Genomic DNA, 23916 nt, shown 5'->3' on the forward strand with positions numbered 1-23916 from the left:
ACTTTATCAGAGGTTTATAGATTATATATAAATTCAGATAAAGAAAAACCCCAATGGTTCAGTTTTTGGGTGATCAACGTTTCCTTAAAGGCATTAAATGTGGTGCTGTTATATAATAATTTAGTATATCTGTAGGCAAGTTGGCAAAAGAGTCCCAGATGTTCGTCTCCAAAAGTAATACATGACAAAGTGTTGAAAACGACCACATTTATTATCATTCCTTCAGATTATTGTAAGATCATAATGTCATCGCTCATATCTGTCTTTGTTACCCCTTGATTTAGCCTATGTAGGCTTAAAGGATGGGCTTAAAATAAGCCCCTGTCGGGTATTGCTCATTACATAATCAGTATGGGAATAGAGACAATAGACAAAAGACACTGCGATAGAGTTCAGTTACTGTGAATTCACTATTGGCCATCACATACGCATCATAGGACTTATATGAAAACTGACGGCTCGTGGTTTTTCGATTGGGACCAGATACGCATTTACGCACTCCGTCTCTAGGCTTTACCCTCAGCGCGCTTTTTACGCACACTGGATATTTGACTCCTCAGTCCTCGGCATGATGTCAAACGCCAGAAAACCGCATTATTCTATAGGAAGAGGCTGTCTGTCATTCATTTTGGGCTCCTGAGAGAGCCAGTTTGTTTCTCGTCGGGAAGACGAAATGACCAACTCATTACTTGTTTCAGTGGGGGTTGCTTAGGCTTTCTTTCCGGCTTCCACTCACTGTAGATCTGTCAAAGAAGGATTTCTAACTCGATAGCTAATTTATAACTAATTCAGGACTTACTTGAAAATCGTCGCTATCTGCGGATCAGGGATAACTCAGAAGGAGATGATGGCTTTATCGTTCCTCTACGCGCTGTGCATGTGGACGAGTTTAGTCTGTGCTTCGCTGGGAACGGGGTTTGTTTATCACTTTCCAGGAATCACTGTGCAGCGGCAGCGCATCAAATCGGAGCAGAGCGGCAGCACTGGACCGCCAGGTACCGGGTCCTTTTCCCAACTCAGGTGAGCACATGTGCACACTGGAGATGTTGCCTTTTCACTGCAAATGTAAAAATGTAAGCCCGATTCTGTGTCTTGAGCAGAAACACATTTGCTGGTGAATGCTGCAGCTCTGTTAAATTGTTTGTTATTTTTCACGTTTTCACATTTTCACATTATGTCTTACTGACAATTATTATGTATGATTCCTCTCATGCAGAATGAATAATAAGTGTGAAATCTATTTCATTTGTATTTTAGGAACTGGTGTCAGTATACCGTTTCCAGAACAGTGTCCTGTCAGGTTCATAATGGGACAGAAACCACAGTGCAGAGAGTGTTTCAGAGCTGCCGATGGCCCCGACCCTGCTCCAAAGTCATCAGGTACCCTCAGAGTCCTCACAGCTGCCCCCTTTCAGCCAAGTCCTCTTCTCCCTTCAGCTCTTTCAGAAGTATGTGGTGCTGATACTGTTTTACTGCTCAGAATCAGTCATGAATATGGGGCATCCTGCATGGTGGCAGAGGTGGATTTAGTGAGTTGGGGGCCATTGCCTTATTTTCACCCTGTCTCTAATTGAAAATGTTGGTATTGGCAGTGGTGGAAGTAGATCTTTTACAAAAGTACAACTATTAATACAACACCGTAAAAATACTCTGTCCTGCATTCAAATGAACACAATGAACTTAAATGTACTCAGTCTTTTAAATGTTTCCCTCTGAAAAAGAAGGGACTGAATCCCTCCTAGTGTAAGTGGATTAGAAGCATAATGTTGCATAAAATGGACATATTCAGGTAAAGTACATATAATTGCAACATTCCCAATTCAAATCTGGGCGACCTTTTTCTGCTTGTCATTACCCCTCTCTCTCTCTCTTCATTTCTGTCCTCACTCTATTGTCCACTGTCAAAAAAAGGCCCCAAAATACTAAATAAAAGAATCAGACATTAATATTTGGCAGTTTGGTCATGTGTGTGCGTTTGTATGTGTGTGTCTCTGTATTACACTCCACTACATGTCCCTTAAATAAGTGACCATTTGCTGTTTTTTACAGCTACAGGACCATGATCAGGCCATCCTTCAAGGTTACCTACAAGCAGGTCACAGCGCTGGAGTGGAGATGCTGCCCAGGGTTTGTGGGAGAAGAGTGTCGTGAAGGTGAGTTTCTTATCTCTGCTGCTTTTGTTCTTCTTTCACATGAACATGCAACTTTCTCAAATAGGGGAAAATGTGGTCAGAGTCTCTCAAGAACTGAAAAAAAGGCCATGTGTTTTGCATGGACCCATCTGTGTCTTTTTAGCAGCACCAGGCAGCTTTACCCACATTAGTGCCTTTTTTATATTTGGTGGTGTGTAGTCGGGTAGCTTGCTAACCATGCTTCTGTGCAGGAGGCCTTTTGATATAATTGTAAAGTTGTTTTGAATTAAGATTGAAAGCCTGTTTTGGATTACTTTTGGGAACACAGACTGCAGTAAAACAACAGCTGAAAGGGATCCTGTACTCTGTCGTTTTGTACCTCCTGTAAGGAGGATTAAAATCACTGTCTCTCTCTGTATCTCTCTTTCTTTGTACATGTGTGAGTGTGAGTGTGTGCACCCCACACACACCCATACTGCTCTGTTAACTGCAGACAGCACAGAGGCAGTTAAGAATATCATCATGGCAATTACAGTCAAAAGAATGAATGAAAAAAGCTCAGAGGAACTTCCAGCAGAGCAGCTTGTAAAGTGGGAGGTGGTCTAGGTCTCAGTGATGGGCAGTGCTGCTCCTGGATACCACAGACCGCAGACTCTGAGCCCAGTAAAGACCAAAATTTTCACCCAGGGGCGAGCCACCACAGTCAGCCTGAAGAAACAGAGCGGGTGGATGGAGGTCTAATGTCGGGCTGCCTTAACTCTGCTGTGTGTGTGTGTGTGTGTGTGTGTGTGTGTGTGTATATATATATATATATATATATATATATATATATATATATATATATATATATATGTGTGTGTGTGTGTGTGTGTGTGTGTGTGTGTGTCCACTGCTCACAACCACACTGCCAAACATGTTTTCACATATTGTATTTTAAACATAGTGGATGCCTGTTATTTTAACGACTTTCTATTAAAATTATTTAGTACACCCAGCAGCAAGTTGGTAGATATTTTTTGGGCAATACAGCAATTTGAGTGTAATTGAAAAACACTGGCATGGTCTGTCCAGATTTGTCCAAGATTAACAGTTACCTCAATGAACAAGTTTTGCTTATTGGTCATAATTACCACACCTTGTTCCATTTTGCAAAATTATTCATTGTTGCACTTGGATGGGCAAGATTTACTATGAGTTAAGAAAACACACATTTATTACTAATGGAATAAACACAGACATTATTACAAAGCCTTTGGACACCATTATTAGCCCGGGCCGTGGATATTATTCCACACAAAGATTAACACATAGCCATATCCGCTGAGTCTGTACTGCCAGAGATTATGGTTCACTTGAGACCAAAGTGGTTGCAGGAGTGTGAAGAAGTAATCTGGCTGTTTATTTAACATTTGCTGAGATGTATTTGCAAGTTCTAATGGCTATAGAGCAAGGAGGTAAATTGCCTCCATATGGAGAGACAGAGTTCGGCTCAGTGAGGAGACCTTAAAGACAGAGGCTGATGTCACTGACAGTCTGCTTCACACTGAGGAGTGGAGGGAGAGCTGGCAGGGATCAGTGTGTCAGAGTTAGAGAAAGAGAGGACACTGAGGGGAGAAAGTTAGGACGAGTGCACGAGAAACAACAAGGTGTTAGAATTGGCAGTGGAGAAACAGCTGTGTAGCAAGAGAAGAGAAGAGAGAAGTGAAGTGTAATGAGGAGTGTTTCTGTCCCACAGGGCTCCAGCTGCTATAAGCTGCCCAGACCGCAGCAGAGCAGAGAGCTGGTTCTGTGGGAAAGTGGCCCCACAGAGATTAATGAGCATGACACTCCTCCACCAGGTCTTTGTAATATATGTGACCACGCTAAGATCAGGCTACAGCTCTGACACAAAGACTGGTTCTCCTCATGTAGATTAACCTCTGTACAACAAAGTCGATGAATTCAGATATAGTATGAATGTATATCTTGGAAATAATGGTTGTTCTTCATAATAATACCACAGGTAAACAATTATTTAACAAACATTTTCATTGGTTCTTCAAAGAAAGCTTTGTATTAAATGGTTTAAATAACTTATAGGCTGGTCATTTTCAGTATATTTTTCCCTCATGGCTTTGATTTTTGGGTTGCTGTTACATGAATACAGTGCTAACTGTAGCTGCCATTAGCTAGTTAGCTCAGTTAGCCATGCAGTTAGTGGTTACTTTAACAACAAGTAAAGCTATCTGTCCGTCAATCCATAAATCACAGAGAGTTGAGGCAGAGCAGCCAGAGAACATCAGAGGGAAAACCAGAAATATTTTCTCCATAAAATATGATCCAGTTTCACCAAAATCAGTGAATAAAGTTGTTGTGTTTTTGTACAATAATCAGTGAAGGCTGGCTCGTCTTTTCCACCCTGACTACGAACAGGCGCAATGCAGATGTTCATGTAAAAATGATACAAAAAAGACCTGCTGCTGAGATTACGTGATTTCCTGTCAACTGCAGAGGTGCCTCTTGCGCATGCTCATGCCGAGGTCCGCCATTATGACTGCACCCAGGTCCCTCTCAGTTTCAGAGGTGCTGGTAGCCATATTTTGTTACCTTTGGACAGAGCCAGGCTTGCTGTTTCCACTCTTTGTGCTAAGCTAAGCTAATTGGCTGTAGCTTCATATTTACTGTACAGACAATCTTCTTATCTAACACTCGGCAAGAAAGCAGATAAGCGCATTTCCCAAAATGTCAAACTATTTCTTTAAGCGTGGACAATTTTGGTTGGGAACAGAATCCTGTGTGTGTGTGTGTGTGCATTTATCCTTGTGTCTTTATGTCACTCGGCCAACACTGTACATGCAGCTCTGTGTAGCAGAAAACTGCTGTAATGGGGCTTTGAGCCAGCTGTTTTATCAGAGCGAGAGAAGACAACCTTAACCAATGAAGATGACATTACCTCTGGTTTTATTTTGATCGGGTTCTGGCTCCACTTCAGAGACCCTGAGGCCCTCAGAGATGTAGATAAAGATACATAAAGAAGGCTAGAGTTGAAGTTAAGTCTGTGCAAGCCAAGGAGATGCTTGTTCCTCTCACCTCTGCAGACGCTCTTGTTGTTTTCATCTTCTGAATCATTTTCTAACTCTAATTTCTTATTATTTTGTAACTTTTAATCATTCTAAAAAACCTCAGAAAATAGCACTCATGAAGGTGACTTGCAGCACAAAATAGATTTTTTTTTGGTCTGCTGTGATCTCCAAGTGTTTTCTTTGTTTTAAATTACAAAGGAAATGCACTATACAGTATAAAGGCCAAATCTGCACTTGCATCAATGCACACATTTTCATGCAGTATATAGTGTTTAGGATTCAAGTTTCTTGCCTCTTCACTGAAAATCAGAACAAATGGATGCTTCACAGTTCTATCTAAATGTTTAGAACTGAAATGATTAGTCGATTAATCGATCAGTTGAAAAATATTCCGCCTGCTATTTTGACAATTGATTAATCATTTTCAAGCAAAAAATATTAAACACTGCTTTCTTCCAGCTTCTCAATTGTAAGGATGTTCTGCTTTTCTTTGTCTTGTGTAATACTACACTGAATATCTTTGCGTTTTGGACCTTTGGTCAGACAAAACAAGCAATTTGAATATGTTGCCTTGTGAGGAATTGGAATTGGGAATTGCGGTGGACATCCATCACTTGTCATTTTTTATACCCAACAATTAACTGAGAAAATAATTGGCAACAATGACAATACTCATTAGTTGCACCCCTAAAAATGACATTTAGCACTTGAACAAATCTGAAAATGTGATGCTGTACTTTGAGCTGGTTAATAAATCAGTATTCTGTAAATATTTTCACAGTTGGTTTTGGCTTTTAGAAGTCCTCTAATGTGTTCGCTGCATTATTGTGTGCTTTTTCTTTTGTCCTCTGTTATAACCTTATAACACTTGTGCTTGCTTGTCCCATGGCTGAGCTGGTCGCAAAGCCTGAATTTTTCTGTGTTTGCTAATGGAAAGTGGGTGTTTTCAGAATACATTTCGTTGACACCCTGACCACCCTGTCAATATTTTTGACAGTCTGGTTTGTGCTGGCCGTGTACAGTGCATCTCAAGATTTACATTTTGCTTTCAGCAGAGTTGTGCTAACACATGACAGCATGGAACACATTTGGGAGAAATGTGTTCATAATTTCCCTGCTGCTGACCTCTGCCCCCTCCTCCACACTCCGTCACAACAGCACCCCAGCACCTATCTGCACTCATGATCATAGTAACAGTAGGGATTGTGAGTAATTTCTGTGTATGAGGGAGCCTCATCTAAAAAGAATAAGTGCCAGAACCTCCCCTGTTGAGAGCAGTAACCTTTGATCTCATGCAAAAGCCCAGGAAAAGAAGTTTAACAAAGTTTAATGCTGGGTGTGCCAGCACAGGATTTCTTTTTGTGAAGTTAACAAATTTCATTAAAGTGAAAAGGTGGCCGAAAGCTTAGGGTGTCAAATGTGTTAATTTGTAAATGCTACAGCTATGAAGCTGCTAAAGTCACTGTTTCCCCTCAGCAGCTGGATGAGGAGGAAGTGAGGGAAGTGTGTTAAAACCCATTGTTGGAGGGATTATCTAGAACACCAGCTATATTATATCGAAAATACCTTTCTTCCATTTTATCATCTGCTCTCATTCCCTTGCAGGCCTTTGCTGTTTTGCCCTCGCCTTGCCCTTGCATTTTCTTGCCACTGCCGGGCTCTTTATCTTCTTTATTCCATGCTGCTTTCCACTTATCTAACTTCCTATGTCCTTTAGATCTGCCGCTTTCCTTGGAGTAAAGTGATAAAACAGAACCATGTGCTCCTCTAGGCCGCAACCTCTACAGTGCGAGGATATGACTGATGTCTCTGTTACATCCCTGTGCTGAGCTGTGCTCAAATATAGGTCAGACGGTACCCTTTGACCTGCTATGGGACAGCTCAGCTATTCCTGGTCCTGGTCTGCTCTGCCTGATGGATGATGATCTATCTCTTCATGGTCCTTCTGTGGTTTTTCATTTCTTTCATCAGCTTATCATTAGGTCTTCCTGTCTCCATTTGTCCCTCTGTCTTTCTGTCTGCAATGCCATACATATGTTTATGCTGCGTTAAGCAGGTAGTTCCTGAGTTCCTCAAAAGGTTCCTGGAGAGGTTTCTGAGAGCCACATGTGTCCGTGAAGGTTGCCTGTTAAAAGGGTGTGTATGTCCATCTGTCTGCTGCCTTCAAGCCCCACTGGAAATCTCCCACTTGCAAGTTTGGAAGTTATATGACATGTTTTGTGTTTTGTTTTGTTTTTGCTAAGAAACAAACCACTATTGTTTGAGGTGGCTTCTCTTATCAGCACTAGTATTAAGTTGTGCACAGAAAATACAGCCATGCTAGCTGCTCTGTACGAGGCGTTAAATGCTAACATCAGCATGCTAACATCAGCATGCTAACTTGCTCCTAATGACAGTGTTGACGTGCAGGGAGAATGTTTACCATGTTTGGTAAGCACCACTTAATTAACTTAGCATGCTTAGCATGCTTAACACTAAACAAAGTGGGAATGTCATTAGTTTTTCAGGTATCTGGACATATTTGAATGAATTTCTGTGCCAAATTTCATGGCAATCAATGAAGCCCTAAAAACTAAACATTTACACTCCAACTTACATCAAAACATCATAAATAACCAACAGTAAATCTTGCTGGCCTGTACCGTCTTCAAAACTTCCATAGTCTCGACTTTTTTGCATGGTCGACATGCTCCAGTCTCTGAAAATCAGGGCGCATAGAAAATTCTATATTTCTAGCAGGTAGTTCCAACATTGTTGTGGCATTCACGTGTTTCTCATCTCATAATTATAATATTTCTTCCTCTTTCTGTCTGTGTGTCTCCACCATTTTCATTCTCTCCGTTTCATCAGACGCCACTGACAAAGCCATTTGTGCCTCAAAAATGTTGCCTTCATTTCAGTCGATCGCTGTGCGATGGTCTCCCTTCACCAAATTCACACAACATCATCTCATAGCATGACGATGACTGTATGTCTGTGCACCAGCAGGGCCATCCATCTCTAACTGTGGCTGATGTGTTGCTAGCATTTCAGCACCACAGCAGTGTGTGCTGTCTTGGCTGAAGGGCTGGACTGAGTGCAGCGTGATGGGATGAGTGGATGCATTCTGGCAGCATGAGGGAATGACAGAGAAATTAGGTGTACACTCAGATTGGAGGAGATTCAGTTTGTCATTGTTTCATGACTACGCCTGTTGAGTCGCAGCATTTTGTGAGCAGGAATGTCAGATTAATAGCGGTGCCTCATTGTGGTTTTGAAGTCCATTATTTAGTCATTGACCATATCTTGATCTGCATGAAATAATGGCACCATGCATCAAATGTCATTGGAAATTCTATCAATTGCCAAGTATTTCTTGCTTGCAAAATTTCTTGCTTGTTGCCAAGCTTCAGTTTAAATAAATGGTGTGTGGCCTGTCAGCTGGCATCATGGTGAAAAATGCTAAATGGTCCCACTGTGGACTACTAGAAATCTTGGTTTTCAAAAAAAGCTCCATTCACCGTCCTCCACCAGCCACCGCAGTCAAAGTGGGTGTGTGATTTAGTGAGTGAGAGAGTTTGTGACAGTAGGAGCATGTGTGTGTGTGGGTGTGTGTGTGTGTGTCTCTGTCTGTGTGTCTCTCTGTCTGTGTGTTCTGTGCCAGCTGTTCTCCATGCCAGCAATAGCTGACCACTTGCTGGCTGGGGCAGACACACAACAGGCTCCTGGGACACAGCCAGCTCTTCGAGGCAGACTGCAGTCTGCGCACACACATACACACACATCTTCCGGACTGGGCACACACTTGTCTGTGTATCTTGGGGATGTGACAGCGACTCTTAAGATGGTCCAAGAAGATGTTTCAATACATCATCCTTCTGTCCTGCTCAATCAGACAGACAGAGCAAAGTATTTAGTGGCAATGAAAATGACTGTCCCCAGCTGTGTGCGTCATGGTTTGTTTTGTGGTTGAAGTTGTCTGTCTGTCTGTGTGTGTGTGTGTGTGTGTGTGTGTGTGTGTGTGATTTCTTTGATCTCTATCCAGGTCTAATGAAGGAAATGTAGCTGTCTCAATAGATGATGCCCACAGTCTGACTTACACTCTTGCCAATATATCCTGTTTTGTCTTGTACTGTAGATCACACAATAATGGAAGCGATGATTCATTAAACTGGTCTGTGTTTTTATAGTTTGCTGACATGAAATATGCTCTTTGTTTTGGTTCCTCTGATGTTTAAATGAAGATTTATCTTTCAAGAGTTTCTAATCTTATTTACACTCTGTGCTTTGCCTGGAGGGAGTTTGATCCAAGCAGCCAGTCTGTTCTAGTCTCTCAGTTTTCATCGCCAGACTTAAAAATTGAGCTTATCACATAAGACTAACGTCAGCTTCGCTTCCTTATCATGTTATTTGTGGACATGTAATCCATTTGCAATTTCCAATAATATCAGACAAGATGTAGCATCTGAATATTTGAAAAACTGCTCAAATCTACAAATCCTTCCTCACTTCTTTTTGGAGCAGAAAAAGTTCCCAATTCTTTCTGTTTATTTGGCTTCCCACTAAAGACAACACAATTTTGAATCTTTCCCATGAGCTGAGTACAGTCCAAGAAAAATAACCATGTCTTATGTTGCCATGGTGTAATTATGGATCCAAACAGACTCTATAGCTGCGGTCCCGTTCTAAACATCAGCTCGAGCACAGCGGAAGTTTGGTTTTCTAACCCAACATAATTAAATTCCAACTGCAGGAACGGAAATCCCGCCCGCCACCTTTAGAGAAAAAAACACAGTTGTTGTGCTCTGGTTCACATTCATGGTAGACTGACTCAGTTCTGGTGTTTTCCTGTGGTGTGTGTTTATGACATTACAAGATATGGCTGGTTTATTTCTGGCTCTCGTTAGACAAGAGATGAAGATTAGAAGTTAGCTCATTAGGAGTGAAGAGTGGACCTGGAGCAGCCTTACATTAATGTCTGAGGAGCAGAAAGCCATCATGGACCAGGCAGCTTTGCTTATTTCGTTTTCATACAGCAAAGCAGCTACTAGACATGATGCATTTCGAGTGCTACACTGTCACTATAATCTCTCCACCTACATTTGAAAATGCACCAAGTCCCCTGAAGTTTGTTGAAAGGTTGAGTGAAAGTGCATAAAAACCAAACAAGGCTAAGAGTATACAGCCATGCCAGCAGCCCTGTGAGGCTGAACTTAACAAAGCGATGGTGCTTTGAGCTAAATGCTAACATCACATGACATTGCTAACACGCTGATGTTTAACAAAGTCAAATTTGTGCCAATCCATCTTGTAGATGTTAAGATATTTTACTGGATAAATATAAACTTTGACCTGCTGGTTGCACTAGAGGAAAAGACAGGGGATCTTCAAAGTCATTAGGTCATTAGTCATTAGGATTCATGCTCTCAGGACCAGGAATGTCTGCTCCAAATTTCATGCCAATCCATTCAATAGTTAGTTAAGATATTTTACTAAAAAACAAAAATGTCAAACTCATGGTGGCGCCAAAGGGAAAGCCTGGGGATCACGAAAAACCATCAAGATTCATCCTCTGGGAACTATGTTTGTATAAAACTTCCTAGCAGCCCATTGAATAGTTATAGAGATATTTCAGTCTGGACCAAAAGTGGTGGACTGACCGACCATCCAACTGACAGACCGACATTGCCATTCCCAGTGCCACACCGCTAGCGTGGCTAAAAACTAAATGTCACCACATCATCACAAAACAACTCTTGGAATGCATCATAGATTGATGTACTGTATATAACAGAGAAACAGTGTCAGAGGGTGGAGACTTCCTCTGGGCCGATGATGAATAACTGCGGAGGAGATGAAAGCATATCAACTCATCAGTCCTCTCATATTGTGGAGCCTGTGATTGCTCACGGTCTTGCTTTTGTGCTGTGATGTCCTTGGTGTGTAGTCGCTGAGGAAACCTCAGTGCTGTCAGTCACAACAAAACAGCTCATGTGGGGTCATTTTGGTCTTGGCGGTTGAACAGCTCTCATTATTTGGGTTGATGAATCCTGAGGAATGTGTTTTGGGTTGAGCTGTTGATTGTTGTTTCCGTTTGTGGCCACGCCACAGGGCGAGATTCAAGATGTTGAAATGAGGCATTGAGAAACCACACCCATGCAGTCCGGTACACCACTGGATTGGATCTACATGATGGTAGACACACAGACATGGTACAGACGTTCACCCTGTCCTATTTCAGTGAAGCAGAAACCTCAGTGGCTGCCATTAGTAGTACACTGTGTGCTGCGGTCAGAGATGCTGATTTAGGCAAACCAGAGCTGTTTGGGTCATTTTTGTTGTTGCGTTAGTTATTTATGAGCAACAGTTGTTCCTCGTTCTAGGTATCCCTGCTATGACCACAATGTGGGTGGGTCTCGTCTGTGGGACTGACAGCTGACATTCCAGACTTCTTATGAGCCTTACACCGGAGGAAGGCTCGCATTTAGAACAAATACTGAGTTTTTCTATGAAACTGCTATTCTGCGTTTTGGATTTTGGATTACAGCTCATGTAAATGATTCAAAATTGCAGCACAGCAAGGAATGCATAGGTATCTGTGGGTTTAGTGGTAGCTAGAATGGTATAATTTGTGAGAGAGGTGACCAAAGTGTTCAAAACAGATTCAAGAATACATAGAAAGTTACTGGCAAACAAGAATTTCAATAAGGCACATACACATAAATATTTTGCAGGTGTTGACAGCAAAAATGAATGCAAGAAACCTGAAAAAACAAGCAAGTGTTAATACTTTTTTTAAGGATAAGTATTTTGCTTATTGTCAACAACTGCTAAAAAAGACCAAAACCAACAATGCATTAGTCTGTGTCTCAATACTTACCTACTTTGCTACCCTGTCTGTGGCACTCAGCTCCAAACCCATTGATTCCTATTGAAGATAAATCTTTAAAGCTACCTGCTCAGCACCAAACTGAAAGTTAGCAACTAGCTACTGAACATAGTGGAGCATTTAGCAGCTAAATAGCCAGATATTTCCCTCAGGAGTTGGTGAAGACCAAAAACAGAGTGAATATTGGAGGTAAGTTCATCGGGTGGCCAGAAACACAACACCAAATCAATAATAATGTTGCTCCATATCTGCTAACAAGTTCGCCATATCAACTTAAAAGCTGACAATATGCTTGTGTTGTGTCGCATCTTGTTTCAGCTGCCACCAAGTGGCCAAAAAATCAATGCATGCAGGTTTAGAAACAGATCACAAATATATAGTTTCATCTTTAAGAAAGACTGAGTATTTCTTTAAGAGGCTGGGCACTGTAGTTTTTAGCAAATGTTCTGAGGTTACAAACAGGAGTAAATAGTGTAGCTGTTGGGGACTATTTTCAGCTGCAGATTAATACAGGTTTTGTGCGCTTGGCTAATGAGTATTTACAGCACCAGGATGATATATGTTGGATTCACTCAACATAAACTACAGAGCCCATGTTTATCATAATGAAGGAACATGTCACCCAGTGCAACGGTGTCGCTCACTGATGTGTTTTTAACAGTTTTTGAACAACAATGGAGGTCTGTGGCACAGAGGAATAAGCTATATCAAGCTTTGGCTACACAGACAATACTGTTTAGTTGGATCAGTTAATTGTTTTTGGTCTTTTCCTGGGATTTGTTGACAGTAAGAAAAACATAGAATATCATGAGATGTATCCTTTAAATTCCACTTTAATGCCGTGAAGACAGCCTGGTACCTCTTTTGTTTGGTAAATTAAATTGAATATACTGTGTCTTGAAAATGTCTATAAGTTACATTTTTCTTGTAGAGATTTGGAAATGGCAGTATGATGGAGGTGTGTTTGAGCCTGTGTGTGTAAATGTGTGTTTGTTTGCGTTTCCATGCGCTACACACAGTTAATGGTTTTGGTTTTGGTATCTGGAGGAGGATGTGAGTGTGGGCATACAGGCCATCACTGTGAGTGGTCAGACAGACAGAAAACATGCAGTCAGGAGACAAGCAGGTGTGTGCCGGGCTTGTGTGTGTGTGTGTGTGTCAGCAAGAGAGAGAATTTTTACGAGACGTTTAATAATATTTACTCTGTGAGTGACATGATTTAAGGAGAAATTCCTAATAAATTCTTGGGTCTGGTTTGATGGACATTGTTCTTGTGTATCTTGGCTTGACCTGCTCAGTCTGAGATATAGAGAAATACTACTGATGGTACCAGGACGACAAAAACAAAAACAGGGATGAAAGAGACGAGGCAGAGACAGAGGGGAAGGAAAAGACAGATGGAGAAGAAGCAGCATGTATGTCTGCTGTAATGTGGAAACTAAACTTCTGTCTTTCTTTCTTACAGAGTGTATGAACTGTACCAGTTTCACTGACATGAACAGCAGAATAAATACCATTGAATCAAAGGTAAAAAGGATCCCTCTGATCTGTCCCTACAAGCCTGTCTTCATGCTATGAATAATTTGTTTGTAAGAATTTGTACACAGATTACTTTGTGCGTACCAGACGTGCAGATGTGTCTGAAATCTGCTGCTCTTGTTCCAGATCAAACTGTTAGAAGAGGGACGTTCATCCCTGCCGACAGTCAGCAGTTTACCAGAGGGCTCAACAGACAATGAGGTGGACACACCCCAACCCACTCCTATTGGACCGCCATCATACCTGCCACCAGGTGTCAACATGTCACGAAAAACATGCTTTCTGAAATATGTAGAGGAGATGATTGAAGAGCTGTTTCTTAATATCTTAACAAACAAGTGCACAAAGCAATCCTATTTTGTTGATATCTTAATGTCTGTATTTGAATTAATGAACTGTAAATGCACAGTTTGAGTTTCAATAGGAATAGTTCACTGCTATTTAATTCAAACCATAAATGAAGTTTGTTGGAATAACATACATTACAATACAATACAATACAATTTACACCCCTTAATCATATGTTATATTATTACACTGTGTGTCCAAAAGTCCAACATTTACATCTTCAATGGCTTTATTTGGCTGATTGTGTTTCTGGAGAGGGTTAACACACAACATTAAAAAATTTCAAATTTTGTATTTTTACAGCCTACAGTACATCCATTTGGCTTCAGATAGAACACAGATTAGATGGGTGATAGATTATTGGTTTATGCTGCTCATGTTCTCGTGGATGTTTGGAAATATAATAGACCTTTTATTTATTTTTCACTTGACAGTACTGACCATCTTCAGTACTTTGGTGAGACGCTGAGATGCAGCAAGGAGGTTAAAGGGGTACTCCAGCAATTCAGTATTGCACTTCTATAAAATTGGGGGATTTGTGAGAGACAGATTTAAAACAACAACAAAAAAGTTTTTACAATTGAAGCTTCTTTCAAACCCGACACCTCCAGTTTGTAACACATGCTTTCTGTTAAAACTTTTCCGTCTTAAGCCAAGCTGAAATAACCCTGATGACAAGTGTTGAAAGCTCCTCCAGAGCCACAGAAGACATTATAGAACTGTTTTCACACGTTGAGTCGTATTTGAGTAAACTGAACTTCATGTGTAAAATCGATAGAGTGCCCCTTTAAATCATTTTGGAGTGAACTATTCCTTGAACTCTACATTTGACTCTTACTGCCTTTTTTTTGGTGTACCAGGAGGCAGAGGGCCCATCGGACCACCAGGGCCCATCGGACCACCAGGGCTTCCAGGTTCTGCTGGACCTCCGGGTCCAGCTGGAAGAGCAGGCCTCACTGGACCCATCGGTAAAATATCATCAGACCTTCCAGTCTCATCTGCTCATTTAAAGATGATTTGAGGATTAATTGTGACTATCAGTGAAAAAACTCTCACAATTGACAAAAGTCTTGTTTAACATGATTGATTGATTAATTGTATTTTGTATTTTACCTTGGTGCTCAGGACCAAAGGGGGACAGAGGTCTACCAGGAGAAATAGGTCTCCCCGGCCCACCTGGTCCACCGGGTCCTCCAGGGCCGAGCTCCTCTCCTGTACTGCGCGGTGACGTTTTTCATGTGGACAATCAAGGTAAAAGGACTATACCACCTTACAAAGTCCCTCTTTTACAGTAACAGTAACATAATAGAAGCAGATCTTAGACACATGGTTGAATTCTGACCCAAGAACAATTGTAAAACCATTCAAGCATCCAGTTTTTGGATGGTCTGAATTGATGCCAAAACCACAGGACCATTTTGATGAATCATGTGCTTCATCAGTTTCAAACACTCTCATATCTCATTCATTATGTTTATCCTGTTGTTCTCTTTGCAATCATTTTGTCAGGCAGAACATGAACACTGGCCAGATGGGTTTCTATGTATGGAAAATAGTTTAAAAGGGGCACAGGTGGAAGCACAGAGAACAAAGCATGTTACCAAGTGTTTAAGTGAGCAATATGTGTCTTTAGCTTTTAGCAAAGGATTTAAATTTGTAATGGAGAGAGAATTTTTCCTTTGCAGCAAAGGGCTGGCTTAGATTTAGTTGAAATGTTTCCGTGTGCTTTGCTGCTGCTGAGCCACTGTTTACTGCACCCTCATTGAGCACCACCACCAACAATGGAGCCAAAAACCTACATATAAATCACAAGATTAGTTCAGGTGGTTTTAAAAAGACTAAATCAATCAGAAAAATATAGAGACATTTTTCATTCATCTTAACCTCTTTAATACAGTTTCACTTCTTCTACTACCCACAAAGATCTGTACAATCAAACATATTTAGAGGAAAATAACTGATTTCTCATATTTTGAAACTTTAAAATCTCTTTTGAAATACACAAGATAGAAGAAAAAACTCATGTGCAAAAGTTACATCTCTCACATTTAAAACCTAGGTTTCTCCACAGTGAGGCAGTAGAAGTCCATGCTATAATCATTACCTCATGAAGACTGCTGGCTCTGATTAGGCTTTTGGCTGCGTTTGCCTTTCTGAGCCCGGGACTGTGTCTGCGGGTCTGGAACTATGTAGATTTGGGTCTGTGGGACCATGTAAGCTGAGGGGGGCCAACTGGCTGTAAATCAGGCCTAATTTGTTAGCTGTCAGCACAACAGTCTGCGTTTGGGGGAACAGGCCGCGGCCCGGAGCCAAAATCTGGGCTAGCTATGAACGAGGGAGGGAGATAGTCTGTCACTCATGTGGAGTTTCTTGGGGAGGCAGCCAGGCTCGAGGAGACTGTAACATTAGAAAATTAGTTCCAGAGGGAAATCTGCTCCTTCTAGACCCTTTCTGTGGACTGCAGCCACAATGTAACAACGCTGTCTCAACATGGCGGCAGGAGGGGGTACGGACAGACTGATTCTGAGCATATGTTAAAGTGGAGAGGAAGTGGAAGTGTGGTGCGGTTGCAAACAAAATTTATACTTACAAGCATACTTTAAAATATCCTACATGCTGAGAACAAGGCATGACTTCCACCTCCTGAATGTTTTCTGTGAAGACAAAACATGTCCAAGCATTTACTGCTCCATTAAATGGGACCTCTTGTAGATCGACCAGCTGTTCCTGTCGATCACACTGGATTTAATCCTGCTGTTGACTGCTGATGAAACTCTGTAGCCTGAGTGGTGACCCTTGATGTCTTAACTCTTGTATTAGGTTGAGAGGTTTAGATCCCTCCCCCTGAGGCTTAGGCTGTTGGACACCCCAATAGTTTAGGCACAGTATATGAATACAGCAAACAAGTATTTGAAAGGCATATTGGAAATTCAAACAAAGATTTTATAGACATGCCCAAGATGTATAAAACACAGAGTTTTTCTTGCTAATTTGACTATATCTGTGAGGAAACTGTGTTCGCTGCTAAACAAGAAAATACATGTTGGCATTGAGTGTTTGGTATCTCACTGCAGCTACAGACTTTGACCTATGCACTTCAGCTGTTTTGGAGGTTTGTTGAGCTCTATGCAGAGTACAGAGTTGAATAGGTGCTTTCACACTACATTACATGGCCACATGCATCCGCGGCTGCCTTTGAGTGTGACTTGAGTTACTGGGTCCTAGTGTGTCCTTATATTCTTTTTGGTGCATTTACATCTGTATTTAGAGCTGTTCATTTGAGATCAGATCAGCCAGGATGCGTTTCAGTGTTAAGAGTGAACCAAGTCTGTGACAGTGAGTATAGGTAAGACAGAGGGAAGGTTAGCAGAGAATAGTTTTTGCTCTATTTTGTACCTCTGGTATCAATAAAAACTACAAAAAAATGTGCAAAACATTGATATTTACAGATCAAATTTAAACCATCTTTTCTTTTGTGACGGTTATGTTGTAAAGAACTTATAGAACCGAATAAAACCAACACTTCTGTCTGTAAAGCACAAATATCAAGTGTTATAGCTTTGGCTTGATTTTTGCAATTTTCATATCTAACTGGCTGGTTGCAGCCTATGAGTCACTTCTATTAAGATGCACAGTGTTGATCAATGAAAGCATTAATGCTAGTCTAGTTTCATTTTAAAGCAACTACAAGGAATTTTGTGTTGATTCTGGCGGCCTGAAATACTTTGGCGATGAAATACTGCAGTTACATTACTGGATACACGCAAGGTTATGGACTGAATGTCTGAATACATACACCCATGCTTATTAAATGGACATCTTATGCCTAGCTTCTTAAAGCAACTACAAAGAACTTTCATTTTGTGTTGATTCTGGCGGCCTCTGTGGACAAAAGCGGTAGTGTTTCCACCGCCTCCTGTCGTAAAGATCTTGATCTGGCTAGCACGTGCATTTGCTTTGGAAGCAAGTGAAAGAAAGACGCAACTTATTTTTAATACTTTTTTTTTAAACACAGCTGTTTGTAAGATGCATTGCAATAAGGTAATGTATCTATTTGTGGCTATGTAAGATTAATAACTGTAATATGATGATGGTGAAACAAAGCAAACTTTGTTTTAGTACGTTCATACACCTAGGTTTCATGTAAGCCTACAACTAACAGATTTGGTTGCTCAGTAGAAATTTTGTTGAGAAAGCTAAAGTTATCGACATTCCCAAGTAATGTTATGTCTTCATAATAATAAGCCTACAGCAAGATAAAGCTCGGTAGCAAGGACTGTACACAGCCAAATAAAATAGATTTATTACATACCTGTCTGGAAGAGGGCCAGTTCAGGGTCGGTTTTGAATCCTTTCAAATCCTGCAGTTCTCTCCATCTGTTGAATGACCGACCAAGGTCGACTAGTGTTTTCGCCCGTGCTCTATCACTGTCCCTTTTGGCATTTTTTTTTTGTTCTTCCGTCAATTCTTTTTTTTTTCTCTTTGCTGATCCTGCCCCAGCATCAGCTATAACCACAAAATGTAACATCCAAAATAAAACTGTCTAAATAAAAATCACCTCCTGCTCCCTAACTAGCTAACGTACTACTCACTGCAAAACTTTGCCTGGGAAAAAGTAAACAGCTCTTCCGGTCTGCGTGGCGGTGCCGTAAATGGTTTCATCCGATTTTGCAGGGAATCGGACCGGGTGACATTTAAAATCTTGTTTGCTTATGTAGGTCATATAGAGGCATCACTATTAAATTGAGACTTTTTCATAACCAGTTAAAAACTCCTTGTAGTTGCTTTAAGTCATTTACACCAGGAAATAGAGTATAATGTAACATATTTTTGATTCTGTTGACTCAAGAAGAAGGTAACTGACTATTTATTACGTAGAAAAGGTTTCAGTCGTAGTCATCTGGACACTGTTTTCAGAATCAAGAAAACAGTGAAAACAGTGTCCAGATGACTATGACTGAAACCTTTTCTACGATAGAACACTCATGGACGAATGAGGGACTACACCGACTATTTATTACATTAAAGAACAATCTAAATGATAAGCTGTAAATCCACCTCTTGCTGAAACACGATTGTTAATGACCCTCAGTCAGGTATTAATTTTATTTTATCTAATCTGTCGTTACAGCTTCCTTTGTCTTTTGTGCAAAGGTCAAACTAAACTTTTCATTTAAACTTCTGTCTTTCCCCGTCCATCCAGCTCTCCCTGCTCCTCAGATCGTAGTCGGGCCTCCTGGTCCAACTGGTCCTGTCGGACCCTCAGGTATGAATCTAAGCTGTTTCCTGCCCACAGGTTAGAGGGAAACACCACAGAACCACAGCATGTCCTCAGCCCAACACAGTTTAAGAAACTTACATGTGTATATGTATGTAAGTCATTCTTGCCTGTGGCCATCAAACTCTTTAACTCCTCCCTCTAAGTGTTAGTCTGTATGACCCTAAGTCATTAAACTGGACATTAATCATTACATCTCTGCAATACTTGACATAATTTTGCAATATTCTGTGTTAATACTCCTGTGCAATATACTCTTTTCAGTTTAAAATTCCCTATTTATTGATATTGATATTTATTCATACCTCTATTACTGCTGTGCAATATCCTCTGTCTCATTATAATCTTAATAAGCTACACTTAACTTGGCAGTTCATGCACTGTTACCTTATACCATATTATTATCATCAACCGGTAAACCCACTTTGTACTTCACACTTATTTTATTTTATACTTATACCCGCTTGGTTCTTAATTTATTTTCTGACCTGTATTATAGTGTATTATATTTTTTGCTTAGTACTTCTATTCCTGACGTGATAGTGAGCTGCTGTAGCAAAAGAGTTTCCCCTCGGGGATCAATAAAGTATTTCTGATTCTGATTCTGATTGTGCCATGATTGAGTTTTGACCTCTTGGATGGGTCCATCATTACAAATACATGTAGTGCTGCCAAACACTGCTCAAACTCACAAAACTTTAAACTTTAAAATCCTAGTCAAGATCCCAAAATTTCCAAAGACAGGAAACACAGGAGAATGTGTCAGAAGAATCACAAAACACTGTAATTGGAATTTGGAAATTTTACTATATGAGCATTTAATAAAACACTGGTACAAGCAGATACAAAATATATATGTGACTTTGTCATGTCATGTGAAAACATTGTTAAAGCCATTTATTTTAAGGGAACTTTAAATAAAACAATTAAACACAGAACGTGGGGGTTTAAGTGGTTTATTTTGTAAACCCTGACAAATATCTCTCACAGGACAATGTCATTTCTGAATTAAATTAAACTGTGTTAAATTGACTGAATTGAATTTTGACATTGCACAATATTTAGAGCCACACTTAAACATGTTGACATTCATCCCCCTCATGTGTGAATGTTTTTGTGATTGACACCACAGGCCCTCCAGGAGTGAGAGGACCTGCAGGGATACCAGGCCTGCCGGGAGGAGATGTGAGTATCTGTATGTGTTGATCAATAAAAATATCTCTGTATGACTTGGCATCGTTAATACCTTCTGTTTTCCTGGCATAAGGGCAAGGACGGCCTGCAAGGCAATCCGGGGGATCTTGGGCCTAAAGGAGATCCAGGGGAAAGGGTGAGGCTGCTTCAAAAATCATCCTCATTATTGGATTTGCAGGCTGGCTGAACAGATTTGATTCTGATGAACTATCAAAATGCTTTTTGTTCTACGTTTTGTAAATGGTCCTAGCTGTCATGCAATCTTAAACACATTAAAGGTGAACAAGCTTTTCTTCAAAGATGCACTCCGAGCCATAACAAATCCTCCTCTCTCGTCCAAGGCCAGGCCTCACTAATCAGGGCAGCCATGTCGGGTCCCCTCTTTCATCCGGCTCTCTAGTGGGCCTCTGTCTTTAAACCTGATCCCCCTTCCTCTACTAGCATGATTTAAGATTGGAGATCTGGTGAGGAGGCAGATTAGCACGGGTGAATGTGTGTGAGCAGGAATCCTAAATTATTTCTCTCTGTTCCTTCTCTACCAGGGGCCTCCAGGTGTAACAGGCGAGCAGGGCCTAACTGTAAGTATAGGTTATTGTATTGCGTAAAACACACACATACAGATGACAAGATTATTTTACTCTGTTTTCACAGGGAGCACCAGGGCTAAAAGGAGAGCCAGGAGAAGGCTTAAATGAGGTAAGAGACATTAGTATATTTTCCTCCTGAGCTCATTTGAAAAATTGTCCTAAATCAATATGATGGTGTTATTCAGGGCGAGGCCGTGCAGCAGCTCAGGGAGGCCCTGAAGATCCTGGCCGAGAGGGTCCTGATCCTGGAGCATATGATCGGCATTCACGGTGAGAAGAAAAACAGAGGTGTAGGAAACCATTTTCCAGGTCTCAGAATGATTATGTTAAAGGAATAGTTTGACATTTTGGCAAAATAAGTTTAAGATTACTCTCATGTCTGTGCGCTAAATGTAGGGCTACAGCCAGCAGCTACAGTTAGCTTAGCTTAGCATACAGACTGGAAACAAGGGGAAACAGCTAGCCTGTCTCTGACCAAAGGTAACAAAATCCAACTATCAGCACCTCTAACGATCACTCAACATGTTGTATCTCATTTGTTTAATCTGTACAAAAACCAAAGCATATGAACTACAATTTGCTGTTTTATGGGGGTTGTGTGCTGGACTATTTCTTGGCTCTGAGTAGTTGCCAGTTGTACTCTTTGTTTTTTTTGTATGGATTGAACACACAAAATAAAAAGTGTTAATTAGTGACTTTTAGAGGTGCTGGTAAGTGAATTTTGTTACCTTCAGACAGAGCCAGGCTAGCTGTTTATCCCTGTTCCCAGTCTGTTGGCTGTAGCTTAATATTAAACAAACAGACATGAGAGTGGTATCAATCGTCACATCTAACTCTCCTCCAGAAAGCGAATGAGCATATTTCCCAAATGTCAAACTATTCCTTTAAAGCAGTATTTGAAGAAGAATATTTTTTGATGATCGTTTTTCCGTCGTTCATATCTTTACACAGACAACTCTGAAGGATCCGGATTTGGCAGCTTTTCTGACCCCCTGTCTTTCTCTGCCATAAAGACCAAACGCCTTCAGCCTGTTCAACCCCCCCCTCAAACTCCAGTGCTGGGGGAGAGACAAAGACAAGCTCCCCTTTAAGAGTATAGTCTCTTTTTGTATGTATGTGTATAATTGTGATGAATGTGATTTTGCTTGACTTACAGTTTTTGTTTATATCATGTTTCTCATACCTTTATTATTACAATTTATTTGCCTATTATTGTCTTTTTTTGTCACAGCTGTATAAACAAAGCTCTTTGCAGACATGAGATGTTGAGCATTTCATCCACATGAAAGGCTTGAGCCTTTTTGACCCTGTTGCGCTGCACGATCTGTCTACATAACCGTAGCAGCAGCACTTGTGCTATGTTGTACAATGAAATATTATCTCATAAACTGTTATGAAGGTTTTGGCATCTTTCTTTCCTTAGATAAAAGATTGCCTAGTAAACACATCAGTTTCCTTGGCTGATGTTGCAAAGCTCCTCAGGCTGCAAAGTGAGTTCCCGAGACCTGGACCCAAGTGTCAAACACACTTTTGGAATGACCTCAGGGTTCATCTTGTTTTAGCCTGTCAACCATATTTCTTCCTTTCTCTTCTTTCTGTCTCTCTCTGGTTGCTCTGCATTGTTAAAACTGAGGTAAGACACGACAAGCTGCCAAGAATATCTGCTTAAAATAAAGTTAGGTGAAATTAATAGCATCTGGCGAGCGCACATCTGGAAAGCAAAAGGAAGAGATGCTGAAACAGTTGAGTTTTGGCCTGGAAACCGTAAACCTTGCTTGGCTCCAGTGCACCTTCACTCGACTGGCTGGTGGAGCACTAAACCTGACAAGATTACACTGACTTCCTCACAAACTGCCTCTGAGATTTGTTTCCAAACTGATATGATTATTGTATAATAAGTCTCTGAGAGACCAAGCCTGTTGGTCTCTGAATAAAGCTTGGACCATGTCTGGTACAATCTTTGTTTTCTCCATTACAAACTTCATATGTAAAAAGAATGGCTCAGCATATTTGGATATAAACTTATTCGCGAAAACTACATGTCTGTATAAATATGAAACTTGAGCCAGCAGCTGAGCTTAGCACAAAGACTGAAAACAGGGAAACAGCTAGCCTGGCTCTGTCCAAAAGTAAAAAAAAGAAATCCTCTTACCAGCACTTGCAAACTCATGGTGACAACAGTGGTACTCATGTCATATCTTTCAGACTGAAGTTATGAGCAGCCGACTAGGAAAATATACTGTATAAGAACTACAGAAGTGTCAACAAAGCCACCATCGTTGACAGTTACATCTAAATAAAATCCAATATTAACATTAGTAAACCAATTCAACTAATTTCATAGGAGCTATACACTGTTAGTGCGTATCTGGTTTCACTTGTTATAGTGCCGTTTTTATACTTCAGTTTTTGTACAGATTAAACAAACAAGATATAACATGTTAATTAGTGAGCTTTAGAGGTGCTTTAGGTGGATTTTATTACCTTTGGACAGAACCAGGCTAGCTGTTTCCAACAGTTTCCAGTCTTTGTGCTAAGCTAAGCTAACCGGCTACTGGCAGCTGCTTTTATCATAGAGACGTGAGTGGGATCGATTTCCACATCTAACTCTTGGCAGGAAAGCAAATAAGCGTCCGAAAATGTCAAACTTTTCCTTTAACCATCAGTAACAGAAAAGAGATGGACCTGTCTGTATCTGTTGTTCAGTCTCTGATAAGTTATCATAGGTAATCTATCTTTTAAAAGCCGCTGTTTTGTTATGTCTTGTGCATGTTTCATTATCTTTTATACTAAACAATGTTCAGTTGTGCTTTGTTGTTTAATTTGCGAGACATTGTGCTCAGCAGATATTTATATGTGTTGATTATTGAAGTAAGATTAAAGTCAAAACTACAAAGGGATTCATTT

At 40.6% G+C, this 23916-nt stretch overlaps 1 protein-coding gene across 1 annotated transcript; it reads left to right on the forward strand.

Moving 5' to 3' along the window:
* The first annotated feature begins 155 nt into the window (after positions 1–155).
* LOC122879669 (collagen alpha-1(XXVI) chain) lies at positions 156–23909 on the forward strand. Its single transcript, XM_044204107.1, has 14 exons — positions 156–1020; positions 1258–1380; positions 2050–2153; positions 13528–13589; positions 13728–13854; positions 14810–14917; positions 15075–15200; positions 19154–19216; positions 20361–20413; positions 20496–20558; positions 20965–21000; positions 21074–21118; positions 21195–21279; positions 21961–23909. The coding sequence occupies exons 1-14, from the start codon at positions 845–847 to the stop codon at positions 22098–22100; spliced, it is 1311 nt and encodes a 436-aa protein (XP_044060042.1). The 5' UTR covers positions 156–844; the 3' UTR covers positions 22101–23909.
* The last annotated feature ends 7 nt before the right edge of the window (positions 23910–23916 follow it).

The sequence above is a fragment of the Siniperca chuatsi genome, linkage group LG7 (assembly GCF_020085105.1).
Source record: "Siniperca chuatsi isolate FFG_IHB_CAS linkage group LG7, ASM2008510v1, whole genome shotgun sequence".
In the NCBI taxonomy this organism is placed as follows: domain Eukaryota; kingdom Metazoa; phylum Chordata; class Actinopteri; order Centrarchiformes; family Sinipercidae; genus Siniperca; species Siniperca chuatsi.